Consider the following 17,062-nt stretch of genomic DNA (forward strand, 5'->3'; position numbering starts at 1 on the left):
TCATTTAATACTAGTCATTAAGTACTAGTCATGTAATACTAGTCATGAAGTAATTAAAGCGGGTTTGGAATTGTAACAGCTGAAATCAATACTCAATACTGAAATCAGTATTCTGACATTAACACCCGGGCGGCCAGTTGCCCACCCCTGCTATAGGCGATATCATTTAATATTCATAATGAATTTAGCCTGCCTTTGCCTACAGTAAATCCGCCCCTGACTCCACATGTGACACGTGTTATAATATAATAGATTGTATTGTATGCATTCTAGGCAACCATTAATTTATTGACCACTTTCAACGTGGCGTCCCTTATTTTGGGAATAATTTAGGCAAAGACTTTCAAACATTTTATCCTTTTTCACCCAAACAAAATCTACAAGCTCGCAGTGTTGCTTGGTGATGCGTTGAGAGCTGCTTGTAGATCAACCATAGACTGTAAAAAAATAATATGGACAAAGCATTCTCCGGGTCTGATATGGACGTAAGATGAAGCCTGTTTGGGCCATTGGCTGGCCCAGACAACGAGGCGGGACTTCCCCCCTTCTTCTTCGTCGGTTTTTATTTTGACTCAAGCGGGGGGTGGATCCCGATCATAGACTGTAACGGTAGCCACGCCCCTCAGAACATACTCGACTTTATGTTTTTTTTATTTTAATAAATGGGACCATAACTTTCCAAAAAGAATATTATGACATGAGAAATGAGACTTTAAACTAGTGACTGGAAGCAGAAAGTATTCATGACCATGTTTATTAAGGTAATACAGTCTAGGTGCATTTGGGCCCAAATACATGGGCCTCTAACAAAGCCCTGTGTATCCGATCTGATACATCCTTCTCCCATCCGGCCTTCGCTTGCGAGCCCCCTGTGCCACAAAAAACAGGCACAAACATTCCTTTGTCCCGGTCTCTATTCACACACTGAATGCTGCTGTGGGTAGATCAAGGATATAACCTTATGATGAGCACTTTCACTTTTTACTGTATTACACACTTTTATGACCTATCGCATAGCACTTTAAACGCCTGCACTTTAATGGTTGTGTGCACCTTTGTACTCTGGTATCCGCTATGTGAACTGTTTGTTTGTTTGTACTGTTTCATTCATTGTTTAATGTAATGTCTATGCTGCAAACCAATTTGCCCTTCGGGGACACTAAATAAACTTGAACCTTGAACCTCTATGGAGCTATGGGTTTTTTTGGGCCCAATGACAGGCCATTATATGAACTTTCAGGAAGTCAGGATTTCCTACTGGCTTCAGACACTAGTGCCCAGTGCCCCCCCCTGAGATCAACTTGTGTTCTTAATGGTAACTTATCTGTTGCCCCACCCCCCTATTTCTTTCTTGAAATTACGCTTCCGTTGTTTCCTTGCGTCCTTTTTAATTTCCCCATGTTTCTCCATGGGAGGCAGGGGGGTCCCCATGTTTCTCCATGGGAGGCAGGGGGGTCCCCATGTTTCTCCATGGGAGGCAGGGGGGTGGAAGGAATGTTTCCCTCTGTCGTTCTCCCCTCTGCATGCGGGGGGACCCATGCATGCGGGAGGCCTTCCTTTCCCAGCATTCCCTGGGGGAGGGGGGGGGGGGAGAGAGAAAGAAAGGACAGGTGGTCTCAACAACCTAATGGAGGGGGTCGGGGGAGGGGGGAGTTATTTTTCCGAAAGGGTTACGTATACTGGGAGTCGACTAAAACTTAAAGGACCACTTCACCACTTTTCAACCTATCTTCATATAATAGGTCCTCACTAATAATCATGATAAAATGGCACGAGTTTTTTCTACTCAAGTCTGTGTCTCATAGAAGGGCTGTGGGCAGTTTAGAAACCGTCTTCCAGTGACATCATCATTAGGCAGATTTTTTTTTAAACAAGATTTTTTTACAAAAATATTTTGATTTTCATTATCGTGAGAACGATGGCTTCCATTTTCGCATTGCAACTTTTCAGGACTAGAAAGCCTACAGTTTCTGTTAGCTTGTATTTCCCATCGATGATGTCACTGGAAGACAGTTTCTTTACAAATTGCAGCATTTAACTCTAATTTCATTTTATATGGTTATATTCATGTAGAAAACAGAAGAAGAAATGAATATTATAATTTATAACCAAATTCTAGCAAAATAAACTAGAATAAAAAACAGTATACAGTAGTCTACGCATCGTGTGGATGCAGAGGTCGTCCCTTAAAGGACAACTTTAGTTTTTTCAACCAAGGTTCATGTTTCAGGTTGTTATTAGAGAAACTAAAAGGTGAGTGTTCATTTTCTTTCATTTGCTGCTTTCTTTCGTTTTAGGGATTTTAGCTCTTTTTGACAGGGGGGGCGGGGGCATCCGAGCATGGGGCTAAATATGTATTTTTTTACCAAATTTGATGGTGATTTATTTATTTATTATTTACTATAGTCCTAATAAACCCCAGGAAATTACATCTGGCCACAGAAGATCACATAATCTACTGAATGTGAAGGTAGCCTACTGGGGGAAGGCTTATACTGTGTGTATAGGCTCAATATGTCAGTTTGTCACATTCAATAGATCCTGTGATATTTTGTGGCCAGATGTAATTTCTTGGGGTTTATTAGGACTATAGTAAATAATACAAAAATAAATCGTCATAATTATTTGTAAAAAAATACATATTTAGCCCCATGCTCGAATGCCCCCGCCCCCTGTCAAAAACTGCTAAAATACCCAAAACGAAAGAAAGCAGCAAATGAAAGAAAATTAACACTCACCTTTTAGTTTCTCTAATAACAACCTAAAACATGAACCTTGGTTGAAAAAAACTAAAGTTGTCCTTTAACTCACTCATTCTTGAGATGAGGGACAAAAGTGGAAAAAACATGTCCCACACATAAGAGCCTTATTTATGTTATATAAATAAATTAATTCATAAAAATAAAAGCACTTGCAAAGTTATATGTAATACAGTTGTGTATTCTTATGACATTCATTTCATTAGAATTCTTTTCATATTCCATATGAATTAGTTAAAAGCAGGCTCTGTACCCCAAAATGCCTGTATTTAGCCTGTCCCCAGCAAGTGGTCACAATTTCAAACAGCCAAATAAGTGTCTAATACTGTCACAATCGCATAAATATACATACTAAATGAAAGTAGATTGTCAACAACATAGCAAACAATATACACAGTTAATTTTAATTTATATTTTCCAATAAATATCTCATATCAAATGTGTGTCCCACGTATCCGTCAACTCCGTCAGGTTTTTAAAAAGTCTTAAATAAATGAGAAAATATTGTCGACAGATTTAGCCTGAAGACTTTTCCAAGTCCTGTTTATATTTGTTGCAACAGTGGAGCACCTGGTCTGACAAGCATTCAATTGTTTGATATTTTAAACAAACAATGTTCATATCAATGTGGTCACAGCTTTCAACTCCGTCAGGACATTATTATTTAAGTATTTTAGTTTAGGGTTAGGTTTAGCTAACAAGTTAACTGAAGCAAAAACTAAATGGCTACATTGTACTACAGAGGGTTGAGATGAAAACAGACTCCGTCAGACGTCAACTCCGTCAGGTTTTGTGTCTGACGGAGTTGACATGTATCTGACGGAGTTGACAAAAGTGTTCCTAAAACAATAAAATTATAGTTTTTGAATAATGGGAAGTATTCTAATTTGGCACACAGCATGCCTTAAGGAACATTTTTGGCTATAGGGCCATCACAGATTTGTCTCGTGGTGACCATGGCAGCCATTTCTTTTGACTAAGACTACATTTTTAAGGATGAAGGATGCAGTTGTACAATTTAGATTTTCCCTGTGACCATGGCAGCCATTTTTCAAAATGGCCACCACCTGCTGTTATTTTACAATAACTCAAGTTCTACACCACCTAGGATCTTGATTCTGGTGACTAATCATACATTTTCAAGGATGTGGGGTACATTCGTACTATTTAGATTTGTCCTGTGACCATGGCAGCCATTGTTTTTAAAAATGGCCGCCACCTGCCACCTACAATAACTCAAGTTTTAGACCACCTAGGATCTTGATTTTGGCGACTAATCATACATTTTAAAAGATGAGGAATACAGTGGTACTATTTACATTTGTCCTGTGACCATGGCAGCCATTGTTTTTCAAAATGACCACCAACCTGCTGTTATTTTACCAATAACTCAAGTTTTAGACCACCAAGGATCTTGATTCTGGCGTCTAATCATTACATTTTCAAGGATGAACTTTCTCTGGGAGGGGTCAGGGCTTATTTCAGGTGCAGGTTGAGTTGCAACTGACAGGACATTAAAAGGAGGTGGGCTTTCTGGCCTTTGACTTGTCCCTTTTAAACGAAATCTTAAAACACACCTTTTTAGCATTGCTTTTACCTCCTAGATCATTACATGTCCTTTTCCTGTTTTTAGTCTCTCCTTTTTATTATTGTTTTTATTTTATTTTCTCTGTTTGTTATTACTATGTAGTTGATGCTTCCTTGCTTTGTTTTTTGTTGCTCTTTTTGTTATATTTCTGCATGTATGTGTATGTATATGTATATGTATATATATATATATATATATATATATATATATTATTATTATTATTACTATTATTATTATTTTTTCCCTTGCTCTTACTGTAAAGCACTTTGAACTGCACTCGCTGCCTGAAAAATGTGCTATATAAATAAAGATTGATTGATTGATTGATTGATTGATTTCAGGTACAGATGCACAGTTTGACTTCACTGGCCACTGCAGGGAACTGTGGGAGAGAAACTTTGGTCTCTTGACACCCCGATTAGGTTCAGGGTTTTTTTGGTGGAGACTTGCCTTTCATGACATCGTTGCTGCAGCAGTTGATCTCCTTACTGCCAGCGGTGGCACACTCTGGGTCTCTGGGGCGTTGTATCTTGGTGGCCTCCTGCCAGTGTTTCTCCATCCTTCTCATGAGCTCTGTGTTCTGGGGCTCTGTTATAGTCAACTTACATTGTCTTGGCTGGAGATTGCTTTCCTGCAGGGTCCAGCCCAGTCTTGTGCAGATGGCTGCTGGCCCACCTGGAGGCCCCAACCTCACTTGTTCTGTTGGTGTGATTAGGTGGGGTGGTCTTCCCCAATCAGGATGAGGGGTTTGACCCTTTCAAACGGCAGTCTGGCCAAGTGTCTGTATTTAGTTGTGAGGCTAGATACAGGATACGATTGCTCACCCAGCCCCAGGTGACTTGAGGTGAAGGCTCCTTTGATTTGGTAACATTGCTTTGGTTGACATGCTGGGGACACAGAGAAAGACACTGATGCCTTCAGTGTCTGCACATCCTGCCTGATAGTCCTGAAGCCAGATCTTCTGTCTTCAGTCTTTCGCTCACTGTTCACTGCTCACTGTTCACCTCACCGAATTTAGCCCAAGGAGTTTGACCCCTAGTTTGGCCATAGACCCCCTAGTTTGGCCATATAGCCACTTGCCCAAATGTGCTGACCTCATCACATCTGTGATGATGGCTATGGCCGTTTTTAGCCAACATAGTGTTTTTTATGCAAAACTAATGCTTGGAATGGATTCAGAATCATGAAAAGCCCCTAGTTTGACATGCCACATTCTACTTAAAGCATAATGAAATGTAGAACATTTAGCCTTATATTGGTTGTTGATGGTACCCAACTTTCAGCAGCTGTCAAAAATGCGTGGGTGGTTCAATAGCATGAACCAATGTAAGCAATAATGTGGGATATGTTAGTAGACACCTTTACAAACACATTGGTGAAGAACATTCTTGGTAAGAAATGTATTCACAGATTTGACATTATTCTGATAATATTCCCTGACTAAATTGGTAAAATAATAGCAGGTCCACCATTTCTGAAAATGTCTACCATGGTCACAGGATAAATCTTAATAGTACAACTGTATTCCTCATCCTTGAAAATGTATGATTAGTCACCAGAATGAAGATCCTAGGTGGTGTAGAACTTGAGTTATTGTGAAATAATGTTCAGCAGGTGGCGGCCATTTTGAAAAATGGTCACAGGGCAAATCTAAATAGTACCACTGTATTCCTCATCCTTGAAAATGTGGGATTAGTCACCAGAATCAAGATCCAGGTGGTCTAGAACCTAAATCAGTTCAACTCCGTCAGATGTTCGTCAACTCCGTCAGACGTTGGTCCCGTGATGTTTTTGTTAATTTCCAAAGAAATAGACGATTCGATGTCAAATCTTTTGTGCTTATGTATTGAAACACCAACTGAAATGATACGTAATGATGATTCTCTTTTTTTTTTACATGGTTTTCATGTTATAATATTGAAAATAAAGGTTGAAATGACGGATTTGAGAAATTGGATATTTCATAATAGTGTGATATTGGAACAAAACAATATTAAAAGAATTGTATTACTTAACTTGATTACTGAAAGCCATTATAAGATAACTGAGGACTTTATATTATTGTTGAAATTATCAAATAAAAATAAAAGGGATTTTAGTGTGTCTGACGGAGTTGACATGAATCAGTTATGAAGTGCATAAATGTCCCATTTTAGAAAGAAATGTTATGCGAAAAACCTGTTCCTTCTCAAGATTGGTATAGACCTGTGTCTACAAATACATCCATTTGATTTGAATGTATCTTAAAAAGAAAAAAAATCTGATTTGAAAAAAGTTTTGTCCCCAAAATGCACCCTATTTTAATCTCTGAAAGTGTAATTCGTTCCCCAGTGAAATGAGAGGGCGAGTATAACAGGCAGAACTCAGAGCCCCCCCCTCCCCCCCTGAGATTTGAGATGCTTGCGCTGTCCGCCCCGCCAACATAGCGCCTTTCTTTCATCCACCTCGTCAACAGTGGACGACTGCCAAAGGGAGAAGTAAAAACAAACAAAGCCTCCCCAACAACCGAGTGAGCAGCCGGAGAACACATTTACTGGACCCTGGATGTCCGTCTGTAATGGCTCAACTTCACCCTGCGGCGTACTAAAGAACTAGTGTTGTTTTCGTCGACTAAAACTAAGACGAAAAATGTCCGTCGACTGCCTTTGCCGCGCCGAGTGCCGCGCTACGTGAAAATGTGGCGCAAATCTTCGAATATGTATTCTTTCACGGTGAACGTTTTAACTGAAATCTTTGCTTCTGGGGGGTGGGGTTCCTGGAACAACATATTTTCAGATGGGGGTCAGCGGCCAAATACATATATCTTTGGCGGTCCTTGACATGAAATAGTTTGAGAACGACTGACAGAAACATGAGGTCTCTCAGAAAACTGTCAACATTTGTACTTTTACTCCACTACAATCATTTGAAAACTTTAGTAACTGGTTACTTTGGAGATTTAAATTATGATTAAAAAACATATAGGCCTACATTAACCACTTCAAACCTGTACATTTCGGCCATTTGAAAATAGCCGATCTACAAGCTCACAATGCGTCACAGTGCGACGCATTGTGAGCTTGTAGATCGGCTATTTTCTATAGATTTTGTACACATTTTGAACTTGTGAAATGGCACATTCTGCACAATACAGTACTTTTACTTTTAGTACTTTAAGTAAATTTTGATGCCGATACTTTTGTACTTTAACCCAAGTACATTTTCAATTCCGTACTTTCACTTGTAACGAAGTAGTTCTAAATTGCAGTATTCGGTACTTTTACTTAAGTAAAACAATGGAGTACTTTTTTCCACCACTGGGCAGATTCAACAGAGTGTCTGCAGTGCCGAGCAAACGGCTTTCAACTGCATGAGCCGGACAATTCAGTGCATTTTATAGACTTTGTAGAGACACGCGTATATTCTTTCTACGTCTGAGCATAGACATGGTAACGCCCCGCCTGCCTCTGATTGGCCTACCGACACTGCCCGTCTTGCCTGTCCTCCGAGATGCAAGGCTATACTCCGTGGTGGGAAATAATACAAGTACAAGAGAATGGCAACACGCAGTAACTTGTAACTTTAATTTTTGTAGAAGAGGCAAACTAATATTGTTTGTGCCGTTTGCTTTGATTGAATAATTGATTGAACACGTAGGCCTACTGTGATTTGATTTGGCTGTGTTCTAAATTAAAGTATTAGTGTTGATTATCGTGTATTAATCTAAACTAATACTATTATACTAATAAAGATCACGGGAAAAGATCATTTTTTTTACAATAATGTTTAAAGTTTACACATGTATACAAATAAACAGGCCAACGACAGAAACAATATTAGTTTACCTCTTCTACAAAAATAAAAGGTTCATGTTTTAGACAAAGTAAAAGATGAGTGTTAATCTTTTTTCATTTGCTTTCTTTTGTTTTAGGGATTTTAGCTGTTTTTGACAGGGGGGCGGGGGCATTCGAGCATGGGGCTAAATATGTATTTATTTTTACAAAATATAATGGCGATTTCTTTTTTTATTATTTACTATAGTCCTAATAGACCCCAGGAAATTACATCTGGCCACAGAATATCACAGGATCTAGTATCTACTGAATGTCAAGGTAGCCTACTGGGGGGAAGCCAGCTCAATATGTCAGTTTGACACATTCAGTAGATTTGTGGCCAGGTGTTTTCTAAATGTATACATATTTAGCCCCCTGCTTGAATGCCCCCCCCCCCCCCTGTCAAAAACAGCTAAAATCCCTAAAACGAAAGAAAGCAGCAAATGAAAAAAAATGAACTCTAACATGTTACTGTGTTTAATAACAACCTAAAACTAGAGTTGTCCTTTAAGACGGATTGACTTAAACCTCAACAAGTTAGGCATAAGATTGTTTGCCTCTGACATGCTTTATTCCCTACACGTTTCCTTTCCCCTGTGCCAAGGACAGGAGGACACGAGAAGTCAAAACAAAGCCACGGGATTTCCTCCTTCACAGACCTTAGACTTAGAGAGAGAGAGAGCTCTATAAGCATGAGAGTCCAGAGATTTCCTCCATAACAGGCCTTTAGACTTGACTAGATGCAATGAGCGTCGAGAGGCGGAGAGGTCATTCATCCCTTCAAACCCCCCCATTCCTCTCATGGAATTCACCGGAAGCGCTGCTCAGACGTACTGTACTGTACTGTACTGTACTGTACTGTACTGTACTGTACTGTACTGTACTGTACTGTACTGTACTGTACTGTACTGCAGAACATACACTAACCACTTCAGCTTGGACTTCCAGATAGAGCTCCCAGGTCATCTGGGACAGGTCTGCTTTATGTCCCTATACAGTCCAAACTATGCGTGGAGAAACGGCGTTCAGTGTTTTTACGCGCCACACATCTGGAAACAATTGATCCAAAAAATGCAGGTCTGCTGCTACACTCTTACTTATTTTAAATCACAGCTAAAAACCTTTCTGTTTGCCGTTGCCCTTTATTTCGATTTATTACTTATTCGTCTGCATTCTTTCATTTTTAATACATTACTTTCAAATCCATTTATATTGTGTTGTTTTTCTGTCCTGGGGCCTGTTCCACAAAACTTGGATTAACTAATCCAGGATTAAGGCCAAAACCAGGCTTTTTAAATCCTGGTCTTTACAGCCTGGTTCATTCCGTTCCACTAAAGCCAAGCGAGGCTTAGAATGGGCGGATTTAGCGAGCCAGGATCATAAAGCCTGGCTGAATAGACAGCCTGGCTTTTTGTCTCTAGACCCATTCGGTGGAACACAGATTTAATGATCCTTCTTCTTCATGGGGTATTATGGCAGTTTGCATCCTTAAAAGTTGCATTACTGCCCCCTTCTGTATATCTCAGTATCTTTACTAATCTATTCAAGAATTACTGATACAAGGACTTCAGCTTCTAAAATTGTAAAAGCTTCTAAAAATTTAGAGAATTAAATTGGCTCCCAGTGGAAGGCAGAATGCAACAACTGAGACTCATTATGGTCTATACATTTTTGAGTGGTGCAACCACTCCTACAACCAGCAATGTCCGTGTACACCTATGTATGTGGTCATGTATGTGGTCATGTACCCATGTGGTCATGAGCACCAGTATATGATTATAGGGTACCAGTAGGGGGTGCCAGAAACAGAGAGAGTGATAGTGCTGCAATGTTGCCTGCTAATGAGAGAGAGAGAGAGAGAGAGAGAGAGAGAGGGGGGGTGGGAGCTGCACCACTCAGTTCACACGGATGTGATTTTAAAAGAACAATGCCCCAAATATTCCTCAACGGCCTGTTATAGCGCCACCATGAGGCCGATTTAGGCAAAACACATTTCTGTAGATTACTCGTACACATTTTATCCATACATCACACAATTCGGTAGATACACTATCTCCACGGAGCGGCACCATTTCCCATCCCAAGATTGGCTTCCAAAGCTCACACGATTGGTCCGTTTCGAAAAAATGCCACAAATCACAAACACAGTGTGCAATTTCGAGGACGACATGCCACAATTCCCCCCCCCCCCCCCCCTCCAAATCAGCCTCACGGTGGCGCTATAACAGGCCAATTACTGTTTTTAGCTATAACTGCATCGATCTGTATACAACTTATGTATGCGCACTCCCTAGAGGCCATGGAAAAACATTGTCCCTGCATCCCTCCACATTTGCTGGTTATAGCGCCACCATGAGGCCGACTTCTGTAGGTGGTGCGCGAGTGCCTGCTAGGGGGTGCGCAGCATGAAAAGGCTAATGGTGGTGCTATGGTTTTATTTAAAACATATTTATTATGCCAATGTAAGTTGTATAGAATATAGCCTATGTTGCAAATGCCATATTCAGGTTCATATATGTGGATAAATAGGAAATATGTGTGTCTCTATATAGCTTATGCAGTTTCCATGTGGGGGGGGGGGGGGGTGCGTCGGCTAGGTCAGAGGGTAACTGGGGGTGCATGGCCTAAAAGGTTTGGGAACCGCTGACCTACAGTATCTATTTTATTCTATTCCCACTTGTGAATAAAAGTTCTCAGTTGCCACGACTGATCTCAGTCATTTAGATTCCAATTGCACCGAAAATAGCAGATCTAACAACTCACAAGTTACCGTGGCTGTGAGTTTGTATATCTGCAATTATATCTGCTATTTGTTACAAGTATGTCTGTTATTTTAAGATCAATGCGTATGTTGGTTAAACTAGCACTAGAATACGTGTTCAGAAGAATCTTCCATGGATATTTCATTCCAACGGGTTGGCTGTATATGTGGAACAGCAAATAAATACCTCAACATCATTTCTCCTTTCCTAATTAGCAAATTATATTATATTTTTTGCTTCATTCCATGTATCTAAACATCCCCCCCCCCCCCTCTCTCTCTCTCTCTCTCTCTCTCTCTCTCTCTCTCTCTCTCTCTCTCTCTCTCTCTCTCTCTCTCTCTCTCCCCCCCCCAGCTCCAGAGGTTATAAACTACGAAACCCTGAGCACAGCGGCAGATATGTGGTAAAGTCTGCCTGTCTGTATATACTGCATGTTATTGTTTTTCCTTTTCTTTCAACTGCTACACCATAATGAAATAGAACCGACCTCTGAAAGTGGACATAAACAAACACACAACCAAACACCATAGCAGTAATATTAATAATAGTCTCCATAGTTACGCAGTATACATGTATTCCAGTTCATCATAACAGTCTCCACTAACATTATTAGTGTTATTATATGAATGTTCTTCTGTTACAGGAGTATTGGTGTTATCATATACATTATACAGTGTTGTTTTTGGCAGCACATTTTGATTTTAGTTTTAGTCATAGTCTTTTGAATAGTTTTTATTTAGTTTTAGTCACATTTTAGTCACCTGGAGTGTTAGTCCAGTTTTAGTCGACTAAATATCATAGGATTTTAGTCGACTAAATCTACAGTTGATTTAGTCGACTGAAATGTATTTTGGCGGGCCTTGATGCCGTCGTAATGACTGATTTTACACTTGCTGAAAATAGCCGATCTACAAGCTCACAACGCGTCGCGCTTGTGAGCTTGTAGATCGGCTATTTTCAGCATGCAACCAAGTGTAAAATTACTTATACTGGATCTCTTGTCCACTAGTCCCTTCCTAACATTTTAGTCTAGTTTTTAATATATTTAGTCTCAGTTTTAGTCATCACAGCTATTAGTTTTCATGTAGTTTCCATTCAGTTTTCGTCAGTGAAAAAAGGTAGTCGACGAAAATGTTTCGTCTTCGTTTTGGTCGACAGAATCAACACTGATCATCATCACATACATACTGTAGTGTTGATGCAGTGTTTCATTTGAACGTTCTTGTGTTACAGGAGTATTGGAGTCGTCACATACATACTGTGAGTATTCAATCCTATGAGGCTTGCGAGCCACTGGCTCATATCATTATCTACTGTTCAGTGTACTGAAATCCCTTGAGTAGAATCAATGAACGCATTTAGACCAGATTCTATTTGTCTTCTGAATCATGACAGTTTTCTGAAAAAAACTATGTTTCCATATGAGTTCTCAAACTATTTCATGTCAAGGACCCTAAAAAAAGATGTTGTTTCAGGGATATAGCAGATCTACAAGCTCGTAGCACGGCACTCTGCCGTGCTATGAGCTTGTAGATATATGCTATTTTTCAATAGCTAAAATAATGGGGGTTCCTGTCCAGAATGGGTTAACTTAAAACATAAGCTAAAAGGCACTCAAAAGTATTTGTATTTTATTTTTATTTTTTTCCAAAAAAGAGAACACTTAAAATGGCTACATTTTCCTTTCTACAGAGTAAATGTGAAACATTGCTCTACATTTACACTAGTCTCATGTTGTTAATGGTAGTAAGGCCCCAGGGTGGGTGGGTTTGTTATGGTTAGTAAGGCCCCAGGGTGGGTGGGTTTGTTATGGTTAGTAAGGCCCCAGGGTAAGGCCCCAGGGTGGGTGTGTGGGTTTGGGTGGGTTTGTTGTGGTTAAGGTTAGTAAGGCCCCGGGGTGGGTGTGTGGGTTTGGGTGGGTTTGTTGTGGTTAAGGTTAGTAAGGCCCCAGGGTAAGGCCCCAGGGTGGGTGTGTGGGTTTGGGTGGGTTTGTTGTGGTTAAGGTTAGTAAGGCCCCGGGGTGGGTGTGTGGGTTTGGGTGGGAGCCCACTCATCATGCTAGGGTATTAAGTTAACTGCATCCCTAATGCATTCCACTGTGGATCATACTGCTGTAGCTCAGTGGTTTTCAACCAGTGGTCCGGGACCACCACTGGTCCCTTGAGGGGGTTCCAGGTGGTCCCCAGGCTAAATTATGGGAAATTAAATGTAGAGCACCACTGATACGGAAACATGAGGTTTTTCAGAAAACTGTATTTTTTTTTCTTTTTCATTTTGACGTCAGGCCTATATGGTACCTTAAAGATGGAGTGCCACAATGTTTGTATTTTTCCAGTTTTTCATGTGTCTATGAGGTGACAGTACTTCATTAGACACCCTGGAGTCGTTTTTATGTGCAATGATGTATTCCCTTTGTATTTAGGGTTTATTCCTGGAGGCTGAACGCTTGACAGTCAAACGTGCCAATGAAAAATACAGTAACATAGTGACATCACATTATCAGCCCCTCCCCTAACCCCTCCCCCTTTATCATACAACTACAGCTGTGGGTGTGGCTTCAGTTCAGGTGGATCACCACCCATCACCACCCACCAGGCAAACCAGGCATACTTAATGAACTGGTGGGCGTGTCCACATAAAAACAACATTTTAACAAATACTGTACACATCTTTGTTTTGCAGCTTGAGCGGCATCTCGCCGTTCCAAGGCTCCAGCGACGACGAGACGCTCCGGAACATCGTGGCCATGGAGTACGAGTTCGACGAGGAGTGTTTCGGGGACACCAGCGCCATGGCCAAGGACTTCATCGAGAAACTACTGACGAAGGAACCTCTGTAAGAGGATGAGCACACACGCTGATATGTCGACTTTTCACACGGCAGTATTTAACCCGTTCTGACCTGAGATCAGATTCTAAAAAATGTCTTCTACGTCAGTCGCTCTTGGATTTATCAAAAAATAGCAGACCTACAAGCTCGTAGTGCGCCACTCGGTGGCGCGCTATGAAGCAAGGATTTGAGACTGTTGGCTGTGAAAGAATATATATTCAAAGATTTGCGCCACATTTTCACGATTCTTCAAAAATGGCAGACCTATACAAGCTATGAGCTTGTAGATCTGCTATTTTTCAACAGCTAAAGCATAACATAATGCTTACAACACCAAAAGGGGATCCCGCCCCAAAATGGGTTAAAGCTGAAATAAGCCGTTTCTAATGATGATTGATGACGATTCAACCACGCAATTCCTTGCAACATGCGACTACTTTGCAACCGTTATCCCCCAATGGCTGTTGCAAGGAGTTGCAATAGTGTGGTGTGTTTTGTTGCAAGGAGTTGCATTAGTGTGGTATGATATGTTGCAAGGAGTTGCGACTATAGTTGCAAGGTAGTTGCATTGGTGTGGTTTGGGCCTATAACACAGCATGGAGCTCCCTAGCGCGAGCACCGAGCTGTGTTTTTGTACAGAGCCAGAGACACACAAGTACGCCTTTCTAAATGCTCTACTGTGCTCTGTTTTCTACAGAGACAGGATGACAGCTGAAGAATGTCTCCTTCACCCCTGGATCAAGGTACTGCTAACAACTCATTAACTAGCATTAACTGTGCTCCTCTCATGAACAGTGGTGGGAAAAGCACTCACACGTTGTTTTTTACTCAAGTAAAAGTATCAATACTGTAGAAATACTCTGTTACAAGTAAAAGTCTGAAATCCAATTTGTGCTTGAGTAAAAGTAATTTGGCTTCAAAATGTATGTAAATTACCAAAAGCAAAAGTACTCATTACGCAGAATGTCCCATTTTTTTTAAAAGTTTTCAAATGTATAATAATCTTTTGAAAATAGCTGATCGGCTATTTTCAGCAAGTGTAAAATGACTTGTCTTTTATTTATACTGGATCTCTTGTCAACTAATCCCCTCCTAACATTTTATCTCAGTATATTTAGTCTTAGTTTTAGTCATCATACTATAGTTTTCATGTATAGTTTCCATTCAGTTTTCGCTAGTGAAAAAAGGTATTGGTGCGTCTCAGAGGCCTCTAGCCTATAGCAGGCCAGTCTGGTGCATCTCAGAGGCCTCTAGCCTATAGCAGGCCAGTCTGGTGCATCTCAGAGGCCTCTAGCCTATAGCAGGCCAGTCTGGTGCATCTCAGAGGCCTCTAGCCTATGGCAGGCCAGTCTGGTGCATCTCAGAGGCAGCCTCTAGCCTATGGCAGGCCAGTCTGGTGCGTCTCAGACAGAGGCCTCTAGCCTATGGCAGGCCAGTCTGGTGCATCTCAGAGGTAGGACAGGTTACAGGAGAAAAAATTAAAGATGGAGTGCCACAATTTTTGTATTTTCCAGTTTCTCATGTGTCTATGAGGTGACAGTACTTCATTAGACACCATGGGGTCTTTTTTATGTGCAATGGTGCATTAACTTTGTATTTAGGGTTTCTTTCTGGAGGCTAATACATTTTGGACTAACGTATAGCTCTGTCTTGTTTCCCAGCCGTTAACTCGTAAACAGGCAGCCAATAGGAGCAGGTCGTCCATAAACATGAAGAACTTCAAGAAGTTCAACGCCAGGAGGAAATGGAAGGTGAGCTTTGGAGTTATTATAATCCTACTAACACTGGTGAAAAGGCTGGCATCTATACTGTGCTTTCTCTGATTTAATTGGCAGCCGCCACATATGGCAGAGACGCTGTTACTTACTCAAATGGTAAATGGTGCATTTATATAGCGCCTTTATCCAAGGTGCTTTACATAGTGCATTGCATTCACCCATTCTTTTTTAAAGCGCGAGGCAGTATCAAGCAGGTAAGGGATGAGATGAGGAGTATTTATGCTGTGGGGAATGTTATACGTGATTGGCTGTGAGACTGTAGGACACAGGTGAACTCGATAAGCTATGATGAGTGATCAGGTTGAGCAGTGGGCGTTACAATTTACAATTTACAATTTACAATTTACAATTTAGGCATTTAGCAGACGCTCTTAATCCAGAGCGACTTACATTTAAGCAAGAACAAAAGCATGGGAATACATCACATAAAAGCATTTATCATGAAACATGCGTAAGCTAAGAAGGTAACAGTGGAATATCTATATAATGAAACTATACATACACTATACATATAAACTATACATATTTACTACTATGCTATACATATGTACTATGGCGTGCTATGACTATATACACAATACAATTATAGTGCTGTCTACATAACATGCTATAAGTCTGTGTCAAATGCTATCTAAGCCAACAGAAATGCCATCTAAGGGGTTAGGGTAAGTGCTATGGGCCATGATGGAGTCTGAAAAGGTGGGTTTTCAGGCTACGGCGTTCTCCACTCCTGAATCTGCGTTGAACACAACTTCATTTTAGGTATAAAATATAATAATCAACGTGTACCTTTTATGTATTTCATTGAATCGCTATATGACTGAACATCTGTATATTAAAAGCGTGTACAGTACAAAGCATTGAAGCGTGGACTCGCGCTATATTCGGTGCTCACTCGGTGCTCACTCAACTTTTGGTTTGTCACTCCTTTAAAGTTCAGGGCTATCAACCATAATAATAAAGATGTCATGTATATATATGAGGCTTGGAAAAGGCATGGAAACAGCTGGGGGGGGGGGGGGGGGGGGGGCTCTAGATTGTATCTGAGGGAGCCAGACGTCCCTGATGAGTGGAGAAGGGAAGCATTATACATGGGGCGGTGGGGGAGGAGGAGGCAACCTGTGCCATATCCAATAATAGTGTGCAGCAATAACTATATGTCAAAAGTTGAATGAACGTACGACGTGTTGACAACCATTAAATGTCAAGGTCTGTAGAGGGTATATAACATGCGCACGCATGAAGTGAGTTTAACATTGTTTAACGTGCGTATACGGTGCACGCACGTTCACGCTAGAACGCGTGTCCCCCTAGAATCAAGAGAAGAACGCAGCAAGTACTAGGCACCAAGGTTATAATAGTTTTGGTTTTTTCATTATAGTTTAGTTTTAGTTAGTTTTGACATATTTTTTTCGAATTCAGTTAGTTTTAGTTAGTTTTTAGAGCGGGTTTGCTAGTTTTAGTTTAGTTTTTATTTTGTGAAAATGCTTAGTTTTAGTTTAGTTTTAGTTTAGTTTTAGTTTAGTTTTAGTTT

At 40.6% G+C, this 17,062-nt stretch overlaps 1 protein-coding gene across 1 annotated transcript in view; it reads left to right on the forward strand.

Annotated features, from left to right (window-relative positions):
* LOC310855585 (death-associated protein kinase 2-like) overlaps nt 1-17,062 on the forward strand; it is a 42,491-nt gene that overhangs the window by 22,001 nt on the left and 3,428 nt on the right. Inside the window, exons 6-10 of the mRNA XM_083760651.1 lie at nt 11,276-11,324; nt 12,155-12,181; nt 13,604-13,756; nt 14,448-14,493; nt 15,412-15,501. Of these exons, the coding sequence (XP_083616777.1) occupies nt 11,276-11,324; nt 12,155-12,181; nt 13,604-13,756; nt 14,448-14,493; nt 15,412-15,501 (365 nt within the window). The remainder of the gene's footprint in view (nt 1-11,275; nt 11,325-12,154; nt 12,182-13,603; nt 13,757-14,447; nt 14,494-15,411; nt 15,502-17,062) is intronic.

This window comes from Protomyctophum parallelum (assembly GCF_964188405.1).
Source record: "Protomyctophum parallelum genome assembly, chromosome: 3".
NCBI lineage: Eukaryota > Metazoa > Chordata > Actinopteri > Myctophiformes > Myctophidae > Protomyctophum > Protomyctophum parallelum.